Raw genomic sequence first — 15,930 nt, 5'->3', positions numbered from 1 at the left:
TCTGTCACCCAGGCTGGAGTGCAGTGGTGTGATCTTGGCTTACTGCAACCTCTACCTCCTGGGTTCAAGCTATTCTCGTGCCTCAGCCTTCTGAGCAGCTGGGACTACAGGCATGTGCCACTGCTCCCGACTAATTTTTTTGTGTGTATTTTTAGTAGAGATAGGGTTTCACCATGTTGGTCAGGCTGGTCTCAGACTCCTAACCTCAAGTGATCAGCCCGCCTTGGCCTCCCAAAGTGCTAGGATTACAGGCCAGTTTCTTAACTGGGAGAGCCAGTAGCGGAAGCATTTCTTCAACAGGAGAGGCCACCTAGTACACTGGAAAGAACACACACATGGCCAGTACCAGCTCTGTGGTTAATTCGCGCAGTGACCTTGGGGAAGGTCATTTCCTCATGTCCTCGTCTATACAATGAGAGTACTCATTCGTAATTTTTAAAGGTCTCTTACAAGTCCCCAGGTTTATTAAGAAAAAAAAAACTATGACATAACAGCTATCCTCAAGATGCTATTTTAAGACCTGGAAGAGACAATCTATATTTCTTTTAAACAACTGGGGAAGGTGCTAGATTTGTCTGTAGTGCCTTTTTCCCTTTTGATGTGTATTTCAATGTATACCAGAGCCTAGTCAAGGCAATGCCTCTCAAATGTGATCTTTCGTGAATTTTCTCGACTCCTGTATAAATGATTTCCTGTTTCCAACATGCTGAGTTAACAAACTCTGTCTCAAATAAATGATGCAAAGTCTTTGATTTTATTCTTACAAATAAAATATAATCTTATATGCTTATCAGTCAGGTAGGACTTTAAAATGAAACTTAATATATACCCTGAACCATTTTGCAGACTGATAGATATGTTGCTGTGTTTAATGACAAAGGGTTCAATTGTTGTTTGTCAATTAGAAACACTCAGCAGGGGAAGAAAGTGTGGCCCTACCAGGATCTAAATGCTACCATGGTAACCAGAGGCTTTTCTCACTGCCTTAATAGGGCTGAAGGTTATTTCCAGAGTGAGACAGAAAGGGCTCTGAAAATGCATACACCACCTGTATGTTTCATGCTAATGTTATTTAATATAAAAATTTAGTGTTTTCATAATGTAACATTTTAATTATATAAACAAATTTGACAGTGGAGATTCCCAGGCACTACCGTGATTCGCGCCTCTGTGGTGTGCATGCCAGAGTGCACAGGACCAAGCAGCAGCTATGCATTCGGTACTGTCCCTTTGCTCACCCACTGGCAACTTCCACCCCTTCCAAAGGTAGCACAAAGTGAAAAATGGTGCTCCAGTAGCAGTCTTACCACAATGAGGTACTTTTTCTCTGTGTCTGGGAGTGAGGCACTCAGCCTGGAATGTTTCTTGGACACAAATCAGAGAGGAAATCAAAGTCCAAAGGATTCACAAAGAAAGTAGCCAAGGCAAAACATTCTCCCTCCTTCAAACCGTAATACGGGCAACATTCTAAGTCAACCACACTAATGCAACAACCTGGGGAGAGAGGCAGCTCCCTCCGAGCCCCTTCCCGTGTTTATGATCTTTCCTTCAGCAGCAGTTTCACATGCTTACCAAAGGGGCAGCTCTGGTAGGCTCCAGGCTGGGTCTAGGAGCAGTCGAATACATGTAGTTAAAAAGACGATCTATTTTTCGAAGTGGGACACCACCACCTAGGTCACTGATCTGCAGTGCACAAAATGTTAACAGTCAAAACAAATAAGTCAATCTGTACTTAATAGGAGGTAATGGGTTCATTAAATAAAGTACATCGCAGATTACTCTAAAATGTACAAGGGCTTTGAATCCCCTAGTGACATATGGTTCCTTTGTGAACAGTGTCAAACAAAGGAGGCCGAATGGTACTGTAAGATCTGACAGGCGTGGTGTTGAGGTCTTGTTCAACTCCCTGAATAACAAGGTTCTAATGAAGTTCAAATAAGGTACCTCAAGCCAAGGATCTAGCATAGAACTTACAAATAGGACACTCAATAAATGTCAATTTTCTTCCTTTTGAGTTTTCAATGTCTAGATACTATAAAATCACAACTGATAATTAAAGTATACATGCACATAAGATAGTTACCTTAATGGATAAGTCTTCTTTACCCAAAGTAACGAGGGTTTTAACAGCAGGGTAGGCCTCTTTTTTATCTTGATAGAGTTCGACTGTTGCTCTCATTGAGTTCTAAAATAATACGATCTTTTTGTTAATCATACTGCTGAATCACAAACCACAATTTTTAAAGAGAAAGAAGTGCAAGATGACTTATACCCAACAATCCTTTTTTGGGGCAAATATTAGTTGGATTTATATGGCATTTTTCCCTCTAAAGAGCTTAGCTAAACATGTGTTCAAGTCAAGGAAAAATTTCCTGACACTTTGTTTTTCACCTAGTTTTAGCCTCATCCAACATGCTAAATATTTATTTTTCCTTCCTTCTTCTTCTTCTTCTTCTTTTTTTTTTTTTTTTTTTGCTTTAGGGTATTTAAATTATTCAACTCAACCCAGAGGAATGTTTTTATCACATGTAATGAGGCTATGCAGAGGCTGATTTGTGCACTTTAAATCCTATTTATCAGTCTGCATTTATAAAGCACCTTTTCTCTAAAGAAGGCAGAAAAACTGAAAAGATGCATGCTTCCCACAAAAATTAATCATTTGGCTGAAAAACATAGAAGAAATATCGGTTAAAAAGAAATTCTGAAAAAGCCACAGCTGCTGAAGAGAAAGTTCACAATTGAATGCCCATCTCAACCTTAAAGTGTTACATCAGTAACATTCTAATTTTTGGAAGCAAATCAGCATAACTGATTTTTCAGGTGTTCAATTTAGTGTTTCACACATTGGAAGAAATGAAATTTTAGCTCAAATACCTTCTGCCTGTACTACTGCTACTATAAATGTCATTAGCTACTGGTTAACAAAAGCAACAGCTTAAGTTGCAGAGTCTAAAGAATTTGAGGTGGGGGTTGGTTCTTTCCGTCCAGCACATCTAAATCTTTCTCCTCTGCCTCTCTTAGATCTTCTGAATTGGTGCAAATATATAAAAGGGTTGCAGGATCTTTCAGGACTGGAACAACTACTAATGTACCAGTGTGGTTAATGTTCAGAAGCATAAATATGTATAAACATATTTTTATTTTGATCTGGCTACCACCAATAAAGGCTTTGCCAGGTTTGGAAATGAAAAAGCATCTCTAATCTCATAACTGAAGAAAAAACAGGTATAGATTTTACATAAAATGACTAAAGTACAATTAAGCTTCAAAATCAATATGTACTAATATTCATGAAAACTATACTGTACACAGCAATTTTTCATCTCACAGTGTACAAATTATAAAACCCACAGGATATCAGAAATAGAATTTTTTATAATGGTTATGCAAAACCTTTTTCTTATGCTAATCTAATGAATCCATTATGTCCTGAATCAAAGTAATTTAAAATGAAGACTTCTTTCCATGTTTTTAAAATTCCACTTACCTTGAACAACTCAAATAGCATATGAAACAGATGCGAGGGCACATAAACCACCTGAATAGGTTTGTCTGGTGCTTTGGCTGGAAACAGAGACAAAACCATCAATCAATAAGGACCCAAACTAGGAGAAACTCAAGAAGGATGCTTGCATTCTATTTTCCAAGTGTGTAAAACAGAGCTCAATAAAAGGCTAATTTGAGTTTCCACCTCTAATGGCAGGGCTGAGCAAAAGCACATGCTTTGGAATCAAACAAACCTGGGGTGAAACCCAGTTCCTTCACTGACCAGCTATGTGACCTTGGACAAAGCACTCAATCTCTTTGAAACTTTGTTGAGCAGAATTGGAATATTATCACCTGTGCCATAACATTCTGAGTATTACAGAAGGCCAGCCAGATTATCACTTGGTGTTTTTCAAACTGGGGGATACCCTCTGCCACTGACCCCAGTGGTTAGCCGGGGGAATGTGGAGCAAAAGGAAGAAAGGACGGCTGGTGAACTGGACTAAACATCAGTGTTCAATTTCGTTAAATTATGACAAACAAGGCATCTTATAGCATAGAATGTAAGGTTCACATAACTTTTTCTCAAGCAGCTAGCTGATAAACCCCTAGAGACCTGTGATCTTTTCCCCTTGCACCATGGATCGTCTGAAGAAAATCTGAGAAACCCCCAAACCCATGTCAAGCACTAAGAACAGTGTGGGCTACAGAGCAGATGCTCAAAAACAGTCCTTCTCCCTCCTCGTGACCCCAATCACTTAAGAGATTGAAACTATGTGAACTCTCTCAGGTAGAATGCTGTAATTTCAACCAGCTACTTCCTCTTATGAAGTAATTAACAATAATATAAATTAGAATTCACATTTGCTTGATTCTTAGAAGTTTACAAACAGCTTTCACATACATTATTCAATTGACTCCTCCTGACAATATTTCCTGGCTCCTAGCAGGGTGGCGTTGTTTGGAGGCATGGAAACAGGCTTTTGAAAGCCTGTGTGACTTGCCTGTGGCCCCAGAAGTGGCACTGAAACCGGACACCTGAACCAAGAGCTTTTGATTCTAAATCCCGAACTCTTCGAAGAGCAATTATTTTCATTTTATTTATTTTTTGAGACAGAGTCTCGATCTGTTGCCCAGGCTGGAGTGCAGTGGCGTGATCTCAGCTCACCACAACCTCAGTTTCCCAGGTTCAAGCAATTCTCCTGCCTCAGCCTCCAAGTAGCTGGGATTACAGATGTGCAACACCATGCCTGGTTAATTTTTGTATTTTTAGTAGAGAAGGGGTTTCGCCATGTTGGCCAGGCTGGTCTTGAGCTCCTGACCTCAGGTGATTCACCTGTCTCAGCCTCCCAAAGTGCTGAGATTACAGGCATGAGCCGCTGGGCCTAGCTAAGGAGTTATTTTTTAAATCACTTAGTAATATCGGTAAATGGCTTAAAAATTTAACAAAAGAAGAAAAACAAAAGTCCTTCCCCCTTTCCATCTTATCCTTCAGTCTGAACCCAGAGGCAGCCACTCTGTACTACTTCTGCTGTAGTTTTTGGCTTGGTAATATTTACATTCTGTTCTGTAATCTGAATTAGGGATGCTGTACATTGCCTATAGGTTCTGTTAAGAAAGTAGAAAATCAATAGGGTTGGTGACATTTTAACTATTTAAATATTGATCACTGTAGAACAGCCACAACAAAGTACCTGAACATTTTCTTCCCTATTAATCCAATGACAATGATTCACGTGTCCCTTAGAGGAGAATGTTCCTAGCCTTAAGATGAAATGGAGTTTTTTATACTCCTCCAACTGGTCAACATCATGCTCCCCTTTTTGGGTTGCTTCGTAGTCAGTCCATACCACTTTGCTAAGATCCTTCAGCTTACTCGAAGCTTCCCTATCTACTGCATGGTATCCAGTCCATTCTTCAAGATTTTTCAAATTAGAATCAATTGCTTTGCAAACATGCTGCATAGCCATCATCCTAAAATTGTTTTTGATTAAAGTTCTAGAATGTTTTCCCCTATTTCTTAGGTGCATATTATAAATAACATCAACTCAGTCAGGTAACCTATCTCAGAAAAGTATGCATGGGAGATACATCTGTCAATCTTTACACCTCTGACCTATTTGATTAAAGGTTTGGCTAGATAGAGAATTCTAGGTTTGAAATGATTTTCTCTCAGAATTTCAAAAGGGGGGTTCCTGACAGTAACAGTAGAGCTGATAAGTTTAATGCCAGTTAGGTTTTGTTCATGCTGCTGGCTTTTGCTCAAGGTCTGATATACCTTGACTACAATATTCTTGTTTGAGAATGAAGAACTGGATTCATTATATGAGGCGGCTGGCATTCGTATCCCCCTGGGGCTCTCCCTTAAGAGGGAAGGCTGACTTAGAGCTCTCTGGACCTGGGTCAAGACTTTTCAACTGGGCTTTAGGATGAACAGGTAGTAAATTGGCCTCTGAGCAGAGAGGACCCCAAATGCTTAAATGAGCAGGGCTTTGCTGTGGGGTAAGAGCACTCACATGAACAGCCCTAGTTCTTCCCAGGTTGTTCTCGAACAAAATACTTAGTTGACTGTTGGCAGGAAGAACCCAGTCAGAATCCAGCTGCCTCCCATCATCCCTCCATGCTTTTTCTTAGATCAGTTTTCAGTTAATCTCTACCCTTTGGCTTCCCTTCCCATTCCAGTCCATTGCACCACCTGACCCTGCCCCCAGAGTCCCTCGAGGACAATCTTGAGCAAACCGGTTGCCATCTCTGCTGCAGCTTCCTCCTCTGTGGCTGCTTCTGCTTTGTCCCATCAATCAGCATACTTCCAACTGGTGACCCTCTTTCAAAAGTCTGGATTAATGGTTCTTAGGGATGGAATGTTTGTGTGTGTCTCCCCCAGATTCCTATGATGAAATGTAACCCTTGATGTGATGGTATTAGGAGACAGGGCCTGTGAGAGATGAATAGGTTATGAGGGCAGAACCCTTACAGATGGGATTAATGCCTGTATAAAGAAACTCTGGAGAGCTCCCTCGCTCCTTCCCCCATGGAAGGAAACCGTGAGTGGCCGGCTATGAATCAGAAGGTGGGTCCTCACTAGACACCAAATCTGCAGGCACCATGATCTTGGATGTCTCAGCCTCCAGAACCATGAGAAATGGCTGCCGAATCCACCTGATCTGATATTTTTGTTATAGCAGCCTGAATGGACTAAGACATTGGTCCACTAATGAGCTCCCATGGTTTCCTTCACTGCTTTTCTTTGGATTCCTTTATTGACATTTAATTTTTAATTTAAAAAATTTTTTTTAGACACAGTCTTGTTCTATCACCCAGGCTGGAGTACAGTAGCATGATTTTAGCTCACTGCAAGCTTCACCTCCCAGGTTCAAGCAATTCTCATGCCTCAGTCTCCTGAGTAGCTGGGACTACAGAAACGCGCCATCACATCCGATTAACTTTTTTTGTATTTTTATTGGGATGGGGTTTCACCATGTTGGCCAGGCTGGTCTTGAACTCCTGACCTCAAGCGATCCAGCTGCCTTGGCCTCCCAAAGTACTGAGATTGCAGGTGTGAGCCACTGCACAGCTGCCAGGCCCCTTTTTGTCATTTTAATGGGGCCCCAAAGAACAAGCTGGGTTCTCAGTTTATCCTGTACCAAATGGCATGATTAGTTATGTAAACAGCCTTCTGAATTCAACTTTTTCATCCCAAATCTCAAGAAATAACAAACACCTTTTATGTAATGGGATTTTTTTTCCCAGTTTAAACAAGGAGCCTAAAGCCTTGCTCAATTAATTGCACTTTTCTTTGGGAACATTATAGTTTAGACTTCTTTCCTTCCTTTTAAAACCATGTCAAATGGTTTTGTCCATGACTCTTTGCTAGTTCTGGGTCTGGAGGCTGGCAGTTAAGTAGTAGATGCTTAATAGATGTTTGCTGGCTTACTAAAATAAGACATAGGTGGAGGGATCCAAGACAGCCAAATAGGAACAGCTCTGGAGTGCAGTCGCCAGTGAGAACAACGCAGAGGGTGAGTGATCACCGCATTTCCAAACTGAGTTATTACTGCCCACAGACCAGGAGATTCACGGGCTGAAAAGTGGCACAAGTTTCCAGCAAGGCTGTTTCAGCTGGCACAGCGGGTCTCCACAGAAAAACTCATACAAATCCAGGTGCCGTTTCAACTGGCGCCTGGAACACCTGGGAGACAGAGCCACCCATTCAACTGAAAAAAGGGGGCTGAAACAGGGAACCAGGTGATCTGGCTCGGCGCATCCCACCCCCACAAAGCCCAGCAATCTGAATTTGCAGCAAGCTCAGCTGGGCCTGGGACGGTCCAGCTCTTTTGGGGGAAGGACGTCCACCATTACCGAGGCAGTCCACCATTACCGAGGCAGTCCATCATTACCGAGGCAGTTCTAACTACACCTCTACAAACAAAACAGCAAAGAAGTTCACACAGCAGCTGGGCAGAGCCCATGGCAGCTCAGCAACACCTCTGCTGGCAGACTGTGACTAGGCTACCTCCTTGCTGGGCAGGGCATCTCTGAAAAAAGGCAGCAGCATGCCAGGAACTTAAAAATAAAGCTCCACCTTCCCAGGACAGTACACCCGGGAAAAAAGGTGGTTATGAGTTCCACTGCAGCAGACTTAAACGTACCTGCCCAACAGCTCTGAACGAAAAAACGGAGCTCACAGCTCAGCACTTGAGCACCTATAAGGGACAGACTGTCTCCTCAAGCAGCTCCCTGACCCCCAAATATCCAAAGAGACTCCTCATAAAGGAGAGCTCAGGCTCACATCTGGCAGGTATCCTTCTAGGACAAAGACAACAGAAGAAGAAACTGGCAGCAACCCTTACTGTTCTGCAGCCGCCACAGGTGATCCCCAGGTAAGCGGGGTCTGGAGTGGACTTCCACCAGTCCTACAGCAGAGGGCCTGACTGTTAGAGGGAAAACTAAGAAATAGAAAGAAATAACTTCCTCATCAACAAAAAGGACATCCACTCAGAGACTCCATCCAAAAGTCACCAACTACAAGACCACAGGTAGATAAATCCACAAAAGATGGGAAGAAACCAGCACAAAAAGGATGAAAACACCTAAAACCAGAATGCCTCTCCTCCTCCAAGGGATCACAACTCCTCACCAGCAAGGGAACAAAGCTGGATGGAGAATGAGTCTAATGAATTGACAGAAACAGGCTTCAGAAGGTGGACAATAAACTTCTCTGAGCTAAAAGAACATGTTCTAACCCAATGCAAAGAAACTAAGAAAATTGAAAAAAGGTTTGATGAAATGCTAATGAGAATAAACAGCTTAGAGAATAATATAAACGACCTGATGGAGCTGAACACCACAACACGAGAACTTCGAGAAGCATACACAAGTTTCAATAGCCGAATCGACCAAGCAGAAGAAAGGACATCAGAGACTGAAGATCAACTCAATGAAATAAAACAAGAAGGCAAGATTAGAGAAAAAAGAGTGAAAAGAAATGAACAAAGCCTCCAAGAAATATGGGATTTTGTGAAAAGACCTAATCTACGTTTGATAGGTGTACCTGAATGTGATGGACAGAATGAATCCAAGCTGGAAAACACTCTTCAGGATATTATCCAGGAAAACTTCCCCAACTTAGCAAGGCAGGCCAACATTCAAGTCCAGGAAATACAGAGAACACCACAAAGATATTCCTCAAGAAGAGCAACCCCAAGGCACATAATCATCAGGTTCATCAGGGTTGAAATGAAGGGAAAAAAATGATAACGGCAGCCAGAGAGAAAGGTCAGGATACCCACAACGGGAAGCCCAACAGACTTACAGCGGATCTCTCAGTAGAAACTCTACCAGAAGAGAGTGGGGGCCAATATTCAACATCCTTAAAGAAAAGAACTTTCAACTAGAATTTCAATATATGCAGCCAAACAAAGCTTCATAAGCAAAGGAGAAATAAAATCCTTTATGAACAAGCAACTGCTGAGAGAATTTGTCACCACCAGGCCTGCCTTACAAGAGCTCCTGAAAGAAGCCCTAAACATAGGAAGGAACAACCAGTACCAGCCACTCCAAAAACATACCAAATGGTAAAGACCATCGACATAATGAAGAAACTGCATCAACCACTGGGCAAAACAACCAGCTAGCATCAAAATGCCAGGATCAAATTCACACATAACAATATTAACCTTAAATGTAAATGGGCTAAATGCCCAAATCAAAAGACACAGACTGGCAAATTGGATGAAAAGACAAAATCCATCAGTGTGCTGTATCCAGGAAACCCATCTCACATGCAAGGACACACATAGTCTCAAAATAAAGGGATGGAGGAAGATTTACCAAGCAAATGGAGAGCAAAAAGAAGCCAGAGTTGCAATCCTAGTCTCTGATAAAACCGACTTTAAACCAACAAAGATCAAAAGAGACAAAGACATTACATAATGGTAAAAGGATCAATACAACAAAAAGAGCTAATGATCCTAAATATATACACACCCAATACAGGAGTACCCAGATACATAAAGCAAGTTCTTAACAACCTACAAAGAGACTTAGACTCCCACAGAATAATAGTGAGAGACTTTAACACTCCATTGTCAATATTAGACAGATCAACGAGATAGCAAATGAACAAGGATATCCAGGATGGGAACTCAGAACTGGACCAAGCAAACCTAATAGACATCTACAGAACTCTCCACCCCAAATCCACAGAATATACATTCTTCTCAGCACCACATCACACCTATTCTAAAATTGACCACATAATTGGAAGTAAATCACTCCTCAGCAAATGCAAAAGAAAGGAAACCATAACAAATAGTCCTCAGACCACAGTGCAATCAAATTAGAACTCAGGATTAAGAAACTAACTCAGAACCACACAACTTCATGGAAACTGAACAACTGGCTCTTGAATGTTGACTGGATAAATAATGAAATGAAGGTAGAAATAAAGATGTTCTTCGAAACCGATGAGAACAAAGACACAACATACCAGAATCTCTGGGACACATTTAAAGCAGTATCTACAGGAAAATTTATAGCAATAAATGACCACATGAGAAGCAATGCAAAATCTAAAATCGACACCCTATCATCAAAATTGAAAGAGCAAGAGGAGCAAGATCAAAAAAACTCAAAAGCCAGCAGAAGACAAGAAATAACTAAGATCAGAGCAGAACTGAAGGAGACAGAGACACAAAAAACCCTTCAAAAAAATCAATAAATCCAGGAGCTGGTTTTTTGAAAAGATCAACAAAACAGACCACTAGCCAGATTAATAAAAAAGAAAAGGGAGAAGAATCAAATAGATGCAATAAAAAAACGATAAAGGGGATATCACCACTGATTCCACAGAAATACAAACTACCATCAGAGATTACTACAAACAACTCTATGCACAAAAACAAGTAAACCTGGAAGAAATGGATAAATTCCTGGACACTTGCACCCTCCCAAGCATAAACCAGAAAGGAGTCGAAACCCTGAATAGACCAATAACAAGGGCTGAAGTTGAGGCAGCAATTAATAGCCTATCAACCAAAAAAGCCCAGGTCCAGATGGGTTCATAGCCAAATTCTACTAGACATACAAAGAAGAGCTGGTACCAATCCTTCTGAAAGTATTCCAAACAATCAAAAAAGGAGGAATCCTTCCCAAATAATTTTATGAGACCAACATCATCCTGATGCCAAAGCCCGGCAGAGGCTCAACAAAAAAACAGAACTTCAGGCCAATACCCATGATGAACATAGATGCAAAAATCTTCAATAAAATGCTGGCAAACCAATTGCAACAGCACAATCAAGTATCCATCACGATCAAGTAGGCTTCATTCCAGGGATGTAAGGCTGGTTCAACATATGCAAGTCTATAAATGTAATCCACCACATAAACAGAACCAAAGACAAAAACCACATGATTATCTCAATAGATGCAGAGAAGGCCTTCAACAAAATTCAACAGCCCTTTATGCTAAAAACTCTCAATAAACTAGGTATTGACGGAACGTATCTCAAAGTAATAAAATCTATTTACAACAAACCCACGGCCAATAGCATACTGAATGGGCAAAAACTGGAAGCATTCCCTTTGAAATCTGGCACTAGACAAGAATGCCCTCTCTCACCACTCCTATTCAATATAGTATTGGAAGTTCTAGTCAGAGCAATCAGGCAAGAAAAAAAAATAAAGGGTATTCAATTAGGAAAGGAGGATGTCAAATTGTCTCTATTTGCAGACGACATGATTGTATATCTAGAAAACCCCATCGTCTCAGCCCAAAATCTCCTGAAACTGATAAGCAACTTCAGCAAAGTCTGAGGATACAAAATCAATGTGCAGAAATCACAAGTATTCCTATATACCAATAACAGACTTAAAGAGAGCCACATTAAGAAGGAACTGCCATTCACAATTGCTACAGAGAGAATAAAATACCTAGGAATACAACAAACAAAGGATGTAAAGGACCTCTTCAAGGAGAACTACAAACCACTGCTCAAGCAAATAAGAGAGGACACAAACAGATGGAAAAACATTTCATGCTCATGGTCAGGAAGAATCTATATTGTAAAAATAGCCATACTGCCCAAAGTAATTTATAGATTCAATGCTATCCCCATCAAGTTACCTATGACCCTCTTCACAGAACTGGGAAAAACCACCTTAAATTTCACATGAAACCAAAAGACAGCCCACACAGCTAAGACAATTCTAAGCAAAAAGAACAAAGCTGGAGGCATCATGCTACCTGACTTCAAACTATACTATAAGGCTACAGTAATCAAAACAGCATAGTACTTGTATCAAAATAGAGATATTGACCAATGGAACAGAACAGAGGCCTTGGAGGCAACGCCACACATCTACAACCATCTGCTCTTTGACAAACCTGACAAAAACAAGCAATAGGCAAAGGATTCCCTGTTTAATAAATGGTGTTGGGAAAACTGGCTAGCCATGTGCAGAAAGCAGAAACTGGACCCTTTCTTGACACCTTACACTGAAATCAACTCTAGATGGATTAAAGACTTAAACATAAGACTTAACACCATAAAAACCCTAGAAGAAAACCTAGGCAAAACCATTCAGGACATAGGCATAGGCAAGGACTTCATGACTAAAACACCAAAAGCATTGGCACCAAAAACCAAAATAGACAAATGGGATCTAATTAGATTCCAGAGGTTCTGTACAGCAAAAGAAACAATCATTAGAGTGCACTGGCAACCAACAGAATGGGAAAAATTTTTGCAATCTACCCATCTGACAAAGGGCTAATATCCAGAATCTACAAAGAACTAAAACAGATTTACAAGAAAACAAACAAACCCATTCAAAAGTGGGTGAAGGATATGAACAGATACTTTACAAAAGAAGACATACATGAAACCAACAAACATATGAAAAAATGCTCATCATCACTGGTCATTAGAGAAATGCAAATCAAAACCACATTGAGACACCATCTCACACCAGTTAGAATGGTGATCATTAAAAAATCTGGAGAGAACAGATGCTGGAGAGGATGTGGAGAAATAGGAACACTTTTACACTGTTGGTGGGAGTGTAAATTAGTTCAACCATTGTGGAAGACAGTGTGGCAATTCAGGACCTAAAAACAGAAATTCCATTCGACCCCGCAATCCCATTACTGAGTATATAGCCAAAGGATTATCAATCATTCTATTATAAAGACACAGGCACACATGTTCACTGTGGCACTGTTTATGATAGCAAAGACCTGGAACCAACCCAAATGCCCATCGATGATAGACTGGACAAGGAAAATGTGGCACATATACACCATGGAATACTCTACAGCCATAAAAAATGATGAGTCTGTGTCCTTTGTATGGGCATGTATGAATCTGGAAACCATCATTCTCAGCAAACTGACACAAGAACAGAAAATCAAACACCACATGTTCTCACTCATAGGTGGGTGTTGAACAATGAGAACTCATGGACACAGGGAGGGGAGCATCACACACTGGGGTCTGTTGGGGGTGGCTAGGGGAGGAACAGCAGGGCGTAGGGAGGTTGGGGAGGGATACCACGGGGAGAAATGCCAGATATAGGTGACGGGGGGATGGTGGTAGCAAACCACATTGCCATGTATGTACCTATGCAACAATCCTGCATGTTCTGCACATGTTCCCCAGAACCTAAAGTGCAATAATACATATATATATATATATATATATATATATATATATATATATAAAATAAATAAAAAAGACGTAAGTGTAATATGAATTGTCCATCTAAGGGTACATTTTAAAAAGTCAATTAAAAAAATGGCCTAGTTTTGTCGTGCTCAAGACTCCAGAAATAATAAAGTGTCTATTTTGTACAATCATTGCTCTAAATGCCATTAGTTGAAACAGTATTTAAGAAATGCCATTAGTTTAAACGGTATTTAAGAAATGCCATTAGACATAAGGAATTTTACTTCCAGACAGTTCTCCTTTCAGAATAAAAAAGCACACACTTAAGGTGTTCAGGATCAACCTCCAACCTGCATCTCCAACATAGAACTTGTTAAGTCAAAAGCACATTCCTTAATCATGCTCACAGAGAGCTCTGGCATTAAGAAATCATACATAAAAATAATCGCTACACTACCCAAGGCAACATAAAGCTAGAAGCTACGTAGAAACATCAGCATTCATTTATCTTACTGATAGGAAAAGGGGCTTCAAAACATGATAGAAAGGGGGCTTCTGTAATTTGTGCGACAATGCCAAAAAGAGTCAGAAAGCTCCTCTCCTGGTGGGTGAGCTACCCAGCACGACAGCCTCAGCGGGGAAGGAATGTGCTGACATGGCTGGCACTTAGGAGAATCAGCAAGAACAGGCCTGCTGCTTTGGCCTTCAGAATGAGGGAGGCTGCCACTCAGGCAAAAGTGCAATTTGTTACCACCTGTCGATGTGAGGTCAGGTTTTGCCTAGCCCGTAGGAAGAGAGAGAGAGAATATTAAGATGGTTCTCATCAGGAACACTCCAGACAAGCCCACTCGGTTCTGGTAGTGTATTTATTCAATGGCGGCATGATTCTTCTCAGAGAACCCAAGAGACCTTGAAAGCAGCTTTGACTTCATGCCTTCTAGTCAAATGGAGGAGCCATGTCCTTCAACAGCAGCCTGAACCCTTTCATAGTTTCATCTCATTATAAGAGAAATATATTTTCAGTGTACTTCTGAGGAGGAATTTGGTTTATCTTTTTTTTTTTTTGGCATAGTCTTGCTCTGTCACCCAGACTGGAGTACAGTCATGGGATCCCAACTCACTGCAGCCTCTATCTCCCAGGCTCAAGCGATCCTCCCACTTCAGCCTCCTGAGTAGCTGGGATTATAGGCACATGCCACCATGCACAGCTAATTTTTCTATTTTGTGTAGAGACAGGGTTTTGCTATTTTGCCCAGGTTGGTCTCAAACTCCTGGGCTCAAGAGATTCTCCTGCCTCAGCCTCCCAAAGTGCTGGGATTACAGGTATGAGCCACCATGCCTGGCCTGGTTTATCTTTAATTGTAAATGCTCACACTCTGCTCAGTCATTCCACATCTAGGAATCTAATCTGCAGAAATACTTTCCTACACTCACAAATGTTTCCACTCTCCCCACCTCTCACACCCCTTCATAGCTCATCATATGGAATATAGGAAAACTGAAAATCCTAAATGTATACCCGTAGGAAAATAGTTAAATAAATTCTGGTAAGCTATACTATGGATAAGCTCTAAATGAAATTGATACTTGCAAAGGTCTTCAAAGTGAAGTGAAAGACACCTTATAAATAGGGTGGCAGAGGTTCCAGTGTGCCAAGATAGCACCACAGCACTCCGGCCTGGGCAACAGAGCAAGACTCTGTTTCAAAAAAAAAAAAATGGCATTTTTCTGTGTTTTTGTTTGCACTTTCTTGATTAGTGAAGTTAAACACTTTTCCATATGTTTATTGACTGCTTGCATTTGTTACTTCGACAAGGGCCTATTTATACCTTTGTACATATTCTGTCTTGATTACTTCTGTTCCAAGAATTCCAGGGTCTACCCCATTACACATTCCTGTACAAAAACTCCTTACAATAATATATCTGGCTGACCAAAGGCATAGTTTTAAAAAGATATTGAAAAATGAAATATCAGTATAATTTTTGAATCTCACTGAAATATGGCTCAGGTCTAAACAGTTTCTTAGTCAGCTTTTTTGAATTTAAGATTAAAATTAGTTTTACTTTACCATTGAATTCTTCAACTTCCAGCTCTGGAGCTACCAGGTAATACTGTTCACACAGCATCTTGGCTGTTTCATATGCATCTGCAAGAAAAGGAAAACATTTATCTGCTGCACTAATAACACAGGCACAAGCATGTATATGTGTGTGTGCATGCATGTACATGTATGTACCTATAAGTATATAAGACAAACAAACTGTCTAAAAGGATG

General features: G+C 40.7%; 1 protein-coding gene across 2 annotated transcripts in view; it reads right to left on the bottom strand.

Annotated features, from left to right (window-relative positions):
- PDK3 (pyruvate dehydrogenase kinase 3) overlaps positions 1–15,930 on the bottom strand; it is an 81,849-nt gene that overhangs the window by 11,763 nt on the left and 54,156 nt on the right. For both annotated transcript variants that reach the window (XM_032286154.1, XM_032286153.1), the window contains exons 6-9: positions 15,724–15,801; positions 3,488–3,564; positions 2,084–2,185; positions 1,573–1,683 (exon numbers count right to left, since the gene is read on the bottom strand). In XM_032286154.1, the coding sequence (XP_032142045.1) occupies positions 1,573–1,683; positions 2,084–2,185; positions 3,488–3,564; positions 15,724–15,801 (368 nt within the window). The remainder of the gene's footprint in view (positions 1–1,572; positions 1,684–2,083; positions 2,186–3,487; positions 3,565–15,723; positions 15,802–15,930) is intronic.

Source organism: Sapajus apella, unplaced genomic scaffold, assembly GCF_009761245.1.
Source record: "Sapajus apella isolate SASKATOON/1434 unplaced genomic scaffold, GSC_monkey_1.0 scaffold17, whole genome shotgun sequence".
Taxonomy (NCBI): domain Eukaryota; kingdom Metazoa; phylum Chordata; class Mammalia; order Primates; family Cebidae; genus Sapajus; species Sapajus apella.
The sequence above is the reverse complement of the archived record's forward strand: the minus strand, read 5'-3'. Positions and strand labels throughout refer to the sequence as shown.